Below are 11,049 nucleotides of genomic sequence, written 5' to 3'. Positions count from 1 at the left end.
TATTGTGGTCCATTACACGTCGGTATTGTCGTCCATTACACGTCGGTATTGTCGTCCATTACACGTCGGTATTGTCGTCCATTACACGTCGGTAGTGTCGTCCATTACACGTCGGTATTGTCCTCCGTTACACGTCGGTATTGTGGTCCATTACACGTCGGTATTGTGGTCCATTACAGGTCGGTATGGTCGTTCATTACACGTCAGTATTGTCGTCCATTACACGTCGGTATTGTCGTCGCTAATTTAAAGCGCTGCATTCGCCGTTGGTGTGAACTAAGCATAAACGACCGTACATTACCCACCTTTATCTAAAATTTCGTTCGATCAAGAAATGGAGTGACGATGACTGCTTATCCAACGATTCTATCAACATTAAACTCATATTCCTATTAGAGGTAATTACCGTTGTATTTTAACTATTTACGAAAAAAATCCATCATAAGTGAATATGAAGTTTTAGCAGAAGACGCCTATCCTAATGGAACACCTCGTCTTAATATCCTTGTCGATAACACGTAAACTTTGTCCTCGATTACACGTCGGTATTGTGGTCCATTACACGTCGGTATTGTCGTCTATCACACGTCGGTATTGTCGTCCATTACAGGTCGGTATTGTCGTCCATTACACGTCGGTAGTGTCGTCCATTACACGTCGGTATTGTCGTCTATTACACGTCGGTATTGTGGTCCATTACACGTCGGTATTGTCCTCCATTACGCGTCGGTATTGTCCTCCATTACACGTCGGTATTGTGGTCCATTACACGTCGGTATTGTCCTCCATTACACGTCGGTATTGTCCTCCATTACACGTCGGTATTGTCCTCCATTACACGTCGGTATTGTCGTCCATTTCACGTCGGTATTGTCGTCCATTACACGTCGGTAATATAACTGGTTCGTCCTTCTATGACTCGTCAGTGATGCTACGAACAAAACAATGGAGAGAACGCAGGGAAGGTACATACATGTAATAGAGTGAGGGGTGTTTTAGGACAGGGGTGTGTCTTGGTACGTGTCGATGTGGATCCTATATAATAAAAGTACCGAAAAAGCATAACATTACTCGACGAATAATTGTTTCCTGGAATAGTCTGCAGCAATATATTATTTAATCTCATACCGATTTGACTTTGAGAGAAACCGTGAAGGATTCTGGAAAGAGTTGAAGAATGATCATAAAGCGATAGATATACAGGCTTAGTTTGTATTTCAAATGATACTGATCTAGATATAAAACCAGCAATACCTGCGTCCACTAATGTCCATTTCAACCATAATACAATCTTCTGTAAGCAGAGTTATAACGTCTTATTATTGCTAATTAAATACAACACTTAATGCAATTTAAAAAAGTCACGAAAACTTTAAAGCAGACGTAAAAAAAAAATCCAAGATAGTACTTCCTGGGAGCCTTCTCGACATCAAAACAAATGTATCTATATCAACATGAAGATGCTACGTACAAAAAGTAATATATAAACTAGAATAAAGTTTTACTTACAAGACTGTAAATGTCATCCACAGCGTGCCGGTGATGACTTCATTATTGAAGTCAAAGAGACGTCGACAGTTTACTTTCAGAATTATTTGTTTCTTAATTATCACGACTTCGGTGACAAATTACTTAATCTTTGTGAAACAGCACAAAATGTCGGAAATGTACGCATGACACATGAAATGTTTCGCTTTAGCGTAATATGATGTTTGCCTGCTAGCCTGTGTCCTTTATAACTGTCTTTATACCATGGTATGGCAGTTAAGTTAATAGTTGTATTCACTAGTAGTTATACCACTTTCCAAAGACGTTAGAATTTTAGTCGTTGAACATTAAACGTGTTCTCATGATAATAAATGAAACAGAATATTGAAAATCCATTTTCTACGTTATCCGCAGATTTAGAAAGCTATAAAAAAAGCTTTTGATACATCCACTGCAACCAACAAGCATTTAGTCAATGACGCAAACATGTATTGTCAACAGTCATCCGACTTTCAGTGTTGATTCAGAATTTATGAATACTAAACATGTTCAACATCAGGGACACACTTTAAATATCAAAACAATTACCAAATAAAAATGAAAGCATTTTAGATGTTTGCACACACAACCCATCTCTAAGTTGCAAAGCAGGAAAAATGTAACAAGTAATACATTTTCATTGCTTTAGAGTTGTTTTTTTTATATAAAATGCTATGCTTGATTGCATCTGTAATATCAGTTTCCATATCTAACATATCATTTTCCCAAAAGGGTCAAATCAATTATGCTTTAAATAAGGAAATGTAACAAGAATATTATTAAATGCTTCGCTTGATTGCATCAGCTATTTCGGTTTCCATATTCAGCAGGTCCTCAAACGACGGTGCTAGCAGTATGTTTTCAGCCAACGGTTCGGATCCGACTCTTTCTAATATACTATGTCCATGGTTTGAGCATGTACCTATACCTATGACGATGATATGAATGCCAGCGTCCTTTGCCCCGATTGCTGTCGCTTCCAGGTTATTATCCCAGACATCGTTAGGGTATAACATAATGAGAAGGACATTCATTACGTTACGCCGGTCCCCCGCTGAGCCGCTGAAAATGTCGTCACGAACCAGCTGTAAACCTTCTTTGAGCTTGTTGCCTATTTTTAGGTCGAAGGTCAGGCCCTGTAGTGCACTTATCTGGTCTTGTTCATCAATGTTTGATCAAAACCGAATTTTACCTCAGGGTTATTGTTACCAAAGTACGTCACAGCTAGTCTGACGTCATGTAGCTGACCTATGACCTCAAGAAGACTGTCGACCATGTTCTGGAACTTGGATGCACTCGTAGTCCCGGAGACATCTAACAGCACACACAGGTCAACTGACTTCACTGTTGATAATGGAAAAGAAAAGAAAATATGATAAACTGTATCATGTATAAGGAAATTCTTAATGAAGGAAAATGGTGTTATGTAATTTGTAATATTTAGTAAAAAAAGAAAAATAATAGATTTTATAGCAGTTAGATGTTTTCCACTATAATTTGAAAATATTTACTTTCGGTGATGCAAGTGTGATTTCCATTCCATAAGGGGACACAACGTTTAGTCAATGTGCACGGACGAGATTTGCACGGTCCTTGGCCCTCCTAGAAAAAAAATAAACGTAAATTTTCATCGACGATTTGCGATTTTTACCGAAACAGAAAACCAATGTTAACGCGGTAACACGGCTAGTATAATCTACAGTCTTAAAGGGGCTTTCCTTCGTTCGGACATCAGAAAAATGCACAATTCCTATTGATGAAATCTAGGTCCGAACGATGATTATATGAGTGTTTGTGCCTACAAGTAATCAAATAAACACCGAAATGTACAGGCGTATACAAATACCGTATGTAATTAGTGATACTTCGGGTCGAATTAAGAATTCCTTCCTCATTATCCTCATGTCTGGATTGATTCTTTATTTCACATACGTCACTTTGTCAGTAATCACAGCTAGTTATCATATTATAATTATATATCATAAGGTGCATGCATGTGTTCAATTACGCTCTCACAGAAAACTCTACAGAATGACAAGTATGTATATGAGATGGTAACAGGTTCTTGTGAAGCTACTCAGATATATTATCAACATTATCATAATTGATGAAGAAAGAAAATATCAGTTACGTGTTATATAAATGTAGTTCTTTCCACGGGTTTTGCGATAGGTAAAAATGCGCATGTGGCTCTTTCCGCGATTAAAAAAAAATTCGTCTATTCCATAGACACCATATACATCACGAAATAAAGGGATTTTTTTATGACCGAATATAATGTCGTGTATTTAGCGTATTTGCAGTGAAATAGGAACTTACCGGGGGATTGCCATTCCAGTCCGGCGTCATAAAGACATCACTTGCATGTCCTGTGTACGTTTTGTTGTCTGCAAACTTTCCTAAAGAACATTTGAGTGTATCGGTGTTGTAACTTACACTCAGACACATTTTCCTGTGAAGACAGGCCTCCCAACATCCTGTCCAACCTGTACCGTACAAAGTCAGGAACGCTCCGTTACTTATTTGGTATCTAGGTAACCATCCGAACTTATCCATAACGACGTCACAAGACGCTGCGATGCATATCAAAACCATAGACAGCAATACTTTGAGGTACATTTGACTCGAGGGTTCGATTAGTATCAAACCCTCTTGAAAATAAACGGAAACTTGGAAATAGTATTTGCAATTTTTTGACAGTGAACAATTAAGATATCGTTAATCATACCCACAAATGAGTTGGGTCTTCCTGATTCATAGAACAAATATCCACTGGACATAAAGAGCACTCGCTGTTAAGATGCAAACATTAAGGTGTAGCGAACATGCCAATGTCTGTCTTGAAAATTTCCGATTTCATCCAGCAGGCCACAACTTTCATTAAGCGTAGAGAACCGGTTATCTTCTGCTAAAGAATGATGTCATTTAAAATTTTACATGGATACCGGACGTGCCGAAATCTATTTGAACAGCGCTTACTGGGTCGATACAGGCGTGGTGCCAGCTGTCAATATCGCAGACCAAATGTATTAAAAAATATCAATAATTGAGATCACATCATCAGTACAAATATATTTTTTCTGTTTATAAACAGATCGATTGTTAAAATGAAAGCTCTATATTGTCCTCAACCCTGGCAGCCTCAATTAAAATTGCTGGGTCAATATTTTTTTGCTTGAAAACGGTTTCGATTAATTATGATTTTCGTAAATAATGGCAGATATATTATTCAAGTCTTGAGTAGTTTGAAAATTATTTTTACAGTTGTTGTCTACCGAACAGGATCGTCTTCTCACACAATATACTGTAAATTACTTCGATTTGGCGAATACTTTATTTTTGCGAACTTACCTCCTCAGACATATTCGGAAATACATGATTTCGCAAATGCTGATCTAGAAATGACTTTAAATTCGCGATTGATGAGCTATAATGGACACCGTAATATATGTTTATCCGTCAATACAATTGCTTTTTACGTCAATACGTGAGTTTGTTCCACATCTGACAGGGCTACTTTCAACTTGACCCTCAACTTTGACCTGAATTCGTAACGTTAACGTAAACAATCACAAACAAATACTATGTCGTAATCGCCAAAACTGAATTTTCTTGTTTTTGATTAGTTTTTAAAGTGCATGATGTAAATAATACCAAGTTCTTACAATAAGAATATCACAGCGCTAGAAAGCATCGTGTTCAAAAACTTCGAGATGTCGATGTTCCACCAACAGAAATCATGCTGATTAACGGACAGTAGTAAACTACAGTTCCATCTCGGAAACACAACAAAGAGCACGTTCAAACATGTTGACAACTAACCTTTAATCTGAATCAGAAAATCCATCTATGCCAAGTGTCCCAACACACATGCTCCAGGCATACAGTTTTAACAATAATTCCTAGCTTAATTCAATTTTTTGGCGCAACACTTCACATAAATAATTTGAACATTCTATATACGCCAAAATAATAATCCATTGCACTGTATTTTCATGTAGATATATTCTTGACTTTCATATGTGGTGGGGTTCCAACACCAAACAAGTTGTCAAAATATCGTTAGGCCTTCGTCACAGTGCTAGAGTTGTTGTTAAAGCCTATTACGTCTTACACACAGTGACACACGTTTGTGTCTGATGTCTGTGATTTCTAAATTGTTTTGTTGATTGTTGTTTTGAACATATTGTAAATTAAATGGGCCTTTGTTGGTAGTTTCGTGGTAGTAAATACACGAACAAGTGGTATCAATGAATTGATATTTTCCTGCGCGATGTAGCCGTTCACGTCACTCATGGTCACTCGTACCCAAGAAAGGTAATCAAAACGGTAATGTAATAGGGGGTTTCAAACACGACGAAAACTCAGTCGGCGGTTCACCATTTATTAAGTAGGTAAAAATACTCTGCAATAGACAAATACAAATATACAGTAAAAACTCTCTCACACTCAAGGGAAACAACTCTCAACCTTGACAAATATAATGTTACCACATGCACTCTTCTTACACACTATCTCGAATTGTAAACTATATTTGTATCTTTAGAATAAAACAAGATTACATATCTTAACAATACAAAGAATTCATTTTCATTATTAATTATTATTATTACGTAATAATAATATACATAGGAAAGAGTACATATTATTCCGTTAACCATATCATGGATTCCAGATACATTTATCTTTTACATTATAACTTTACAATTGTCTACAGAAAGCACTGAGGACAACTAAACAACTTAGAACAACTCATCCTACTTATTATGGAGTGATATCTATCTTTACGGATTCGTAATGGACTTTGCTCGCTCCTACATTTTCAATACAGTTTCCTAAATGGACAAAACACAATATTTCTAAATAATGACATACTGATTAAAATATCTGGCAACTTTGAAGATATACAGAAGTGACATAAATTATAAATATATAAATTCAAACTGGAAAAATACCATTACTCAATCCTAGAAAGAATTCCATAATATTAAACTTATAGTAATTTATTGTGCTTTATAGTATAAATAATTAATTGCATACAATTACCGACAATGATATAAAAATACAGTAATATGAATAACTTACCAATAATCTCATCCCTCTTGAACAGATTGTTATCTACTGCTCTCTTAGCTGGCCTGGGATAAAACTTACTCAATGTTTCCTTACATTCTAAATTGTCTAAAAAGCATGCCTATTTCCCGCTCTAGATGTTATCCAATAAAAACAACCGGTCAAGTTCAAGTCCACAGGTCAGTCTAAGTTCAAAGGTCTAACTTTATACATGTATATACCTACCAAGTAAAACTACACACAGGTAGACACTGTCCACACTGTCCATTAGCCCCAGGTAATATTACCTGGCTGATAACACAGGTAGATTTATAATACATTTGTTAAATACATTACAAATTGAACACATAAATATAACATTACAAAATAATTACAACATATCCTAAAATATTCAATAATAATTTAAAATTCAAATTTTACACTACTTCAGTAATTTGCTTGTTTTGAATGTCGTCAACTCGTTGTTGCAGGATAAATATAATACATGCATGGTTAGTATCTTACAATACAAGGTTTATTTTTGGCGAGGGTTAGGAAAGACGAGCATAAGGCTCGCTATCTCGTCTTTCCAAACCCGAGCAAAATATAAACCTTGTATTGTAAGATACTAACCATTGATTCTATATATATCCGATACCAATAGCATGGCTACCAACCAAGTGTGTTATTTCGTACAAATAATCGCCCAAGTTTTGAATTCGTGATTGAATCTTATCGCGTATTAATGCGAAAATAAATCCCATGTAGTATTCAATTTGCTCTGTATAAATAAGTATTTAGGTGGAGACTGAGTCTTAATTTGTTATGTAGAAAAACTAGTACAATACAATCATAACGCATTATAGATTATCTAAGTCGAGGCCGTGTAAAGGTTTTCAATATATCATGACATTGATATGATATTGGCACATCCAAATAAAAAGAAATGTATTTGAAAAATACCTTAACGATTCACTATATACAGATGTGACCGAGGAAAAGAATGTTTAAATCACTACTTTTAAATATTGTTTATATAAACATCGAAAGGAATCAAGAGGCAAATTAAATAACCCACAACACTTTACTCTGAAAGTGAAAACTCATGGAATTTATGAGCTACATGATGATTTTTGATATTAAAATTCAGCAAGCCGTTCAAAAATATATTAAAAACACAAATTAATTAAAATATTCATTGATCAAATAATCATAAAAGTAATAGATTTGCTGATTTCTAATATTCAAGATTTAATCAATGTATTATTTCATTATTGTATGGACGTATTCACTGATAACCTCTCTCTCTTTAACATACATCAGTTATTATACAATTTCACAGGATTGCTTTGGCAAGAGAGTATGCTAGCAGGCCAACATTCCGTTTGAAAGCTAATAATTAAATCCTAATTAAATTATATGTATATAAACATTTTAGAGTTATCGAATAAAATATTTTTTTTGAACTAATGCTCACCTGCTATATGCTCCATAAAATATATGGTTTGTTTTGCTTAATGTCCTGATAACAGTTAGACTCATTTCAGGACGTGTCAGGTTTTAGAGCTGGAGGGAAGCCGGAGTACCCGGAGAAAAACCACCGGCCTACGGTCAGTACCAGGAAATAAAATATTACAAAACCTGCTAATCATCACGTCATAATTCATAATAATTATATATTAAAGTTCATGTGAATTATGATTTATTACAATTCATGTGAATTATCATACATAACAGTTTATGTTAGTTATCATATATTACAGTTTATGTTAGTTATCATATATTACAGTTTATGTTAGTTATCATACATAACAGTTTATGTTAGTTATCATACATAACAGTTTATGTTAGCTATCATATATTATAGTTTATGTTAGTTATCATATATTACAGTTTATGTTAATTATCATATATTACAGTTTATGTTAGTTTTCATATATTACAGTTTATGTAAATTATCATATATTACAGTTTATGTTAATTATCATATATTACAGTTTATGTTAATTATCATATATTACAGTTTATGTTAGTTTTCATATATTACAGTTTATGTAAATTATCATATATTACAGTTTATGTTAATTATCATATATTACAGTTTATGTTAATTATCATATATTACAGTTTATGTTAATTATCATATATTACAGTTTATGTTGGTTATCATATATTACAGTTTATGTTAATTATCATATATTACAGTTTATGTTAGTTATCATATATTACAGTTTATGTTAGTTTTCATATATTACAGTTTATGTAAATTATCATATATTACAGTTTATGTTAATTATCATATATTACAGTTTATGTTAATTATCATATATTACAGTTTATGTTAGTTTTCATATATTACAGTTTATGTAAATTATCATATATTACAGTTTATGTTAATTATCATATATTACAGTTTATGTTAATTATTATATATTACAGTTTATGTTAATTATCATATATAACAGTTTATGTTAGTTATCATATATTACAGTTTATGTTAATTATCATATATTACAGTTTATGTTAATTATCATATATTACAGTTTATGTTAATTATCATATATTACAGTTTATGTTAATTATCATATATTACAGTTTATGTTGGTTATCATATATTACAGTTTATGTTAATTATCATATATTACAGTTTATGTTAATTATCATATATTACAGTTTATGTTAATTATCATATATTACAGTTTATATTAATTATCATATATTACAGTTTATATTAAATATAATGTATTATTTTAATGTTAATTATCATTTATTGCAATTCATGTTAATTATTATTAATAACAGTTAATGTAAATCATGATAAGTTTACAGTTAATGTTGATTATAATATATTAAAATTCATGTTAAAGTTAATATATTACAGTTAATGTTGATTATAATATATTACAGTTTATGCTGGTTATCATATATTACAGTTTATGTTAGTTATCATTTTGTTTTCTATTGATATTAATAAACATATAGTTTATGCCAGGTTCATTGTAATATAGTACATAGTAACTATATAATATGCTTAATAACATTTACTGCTGTTCATTTCCTGTAGCATATATTGAATTAGAGTTTAGATATATTTTGAAGGTCATGTACATCATCCTGTACATTTTAGTATATGCTTATATAATATGATCCAGATTATGTGTGTTATAGTTTATACCATATAATATAAAATATCATATACAATAGTACATTTTAAGTACAATGTATCATGTATTAGAGGACATTTAAAAAAGAAATATGATATAAAATTTACTGCATTTCATATTAAATTTTATAATATTTATTTTGGATGCTTATAACGATATACACATTATATTATATGAATTGGACCTGTTATGTTTTATAAAGTTATACAGATATTAAGCTGATTATCATTTATTACTTTATACACTTGATATTATTTTATGCAACATTTAATTGTAAATATCGTATATATTTGTTAATCAGTATACAGACTTGTTACCTTTAGCATCCAATTTCTAATGTAAATAAATCCGACTTTAAGAACTAAATTTGATGATAATAGAAGGGAAATAACTCATGCAGCTCTATCAATATAACAAACAAAATCTGTTTGATACAGGTTTTACATGTTTCGATCATACCATCCACAAAGCACTCCATTCACATAAAGATATGTTACTATAAACAGGAGAAAAGCATTGCTGGTCAAGGCCATATAGACTTGATCATCCTAACAAACGAACTTATTCCCTGCACATGTACAAAGAGAATTGAGAGCCCGGTCGCTGTTAAGTCAATATAAGAATTAGGTTACTACTGATAAAATATTTCTATTGTTATAAAGAAGAGCATTAAACATATTTTGGTTGTGAAAGTGTTCATTTTATGTTTTAAATTAAATTGGTTCCTCGATGCATAGGCCGATAAAAGAGATATTTTCATCACTTGAAAAAGGATTGTGATTTGGGGATATTTTGTGAATCCGTCTTTCTATTGCTTCCTAAAAATATTGTCTGACAGCTTACAGTTTTTGCATTCATATGCTATATTTCGAACGGATTTATATTTCTACGTTCATTCTTTTGGCTGAACGGTTATTTCATAATTTTATTTATTTCTTTTGAGACTGATAAATAGGCAGCTTATTGTTCAGGTATACATTTTCATGAATAGTGGCCAGGGTTCACATATTAGGTATAATTGTATTAAAGTTAAAATATTGCTAGGTTGCTGAATCTCCTTATCATATTTTGACACTAGTTGGCGTCCATTTTTATTTGTCTGTCTTACAATCTTGTTTTGTCTGACTTACTATCTTAATTTGTTTGACTTATTATCTTAATTTGTTTGACTTACTATCTTGATTTTTCTGACTTACTATCTTGATTTTCGGTTCGTTCACCAGCGTCACTAACGAGTCCTAGATGGACGAAATAGCATTTGCTAATTTATGTTAAGTTACTATCACGTTTGAAGCTTATCTTATAT

At 32.3% G+C, this 11,049-nt stretch overlaps 1 protein-coding gene across 1 annotated transcript; it reads right to left on the bottom strand.

Moving 5' to 3' along the window:
- Positions 1–1,425: 1,425 nt before the first annotated feature.
- Positions 1,426–4,469, bottom strand: LOC117317962. The gene is made up of 3 exons (XM_033872931.1): positions 3,847–4,469; positions 3,039–3,129; positions 1,426–2,871 (listed from the first exon to the last, which is right to left on the bottom strand). The coding sequence occupies exons 1-3, from the start codon at positions 4,144–4,146 to the stop codon at positions 2,675–2,677; spliced, it is 588 nt and encodes a 195-aa protein (XP_033728822.1). The 5' UTR covers positions 4,147–4,469; the 3' UTR covers positions 1,426–2,674.
- Positions 4,470–11,049: the final 6,580 nt, after the last annotated feature.

Source organism: Pecten maximus, chromosome 19, assembly GCF_902652985.1.
Source record: "Pecten maximus chromosome 19, xPecMax1.1, whole genome shotgun sequence".
In the NCBI taxonomy this organism is placed as follows: domain Eukaryota; kingdom Metazoa; phylum Mollusca; class Bivalvia; order Pectinida; family Pectinidae; genus Pecten; species Pecten maximus.
Note: the sequence above shows the minus strand (reverse complement) of the source record. Positions and strands in the feature narration are given on the sequence as shown.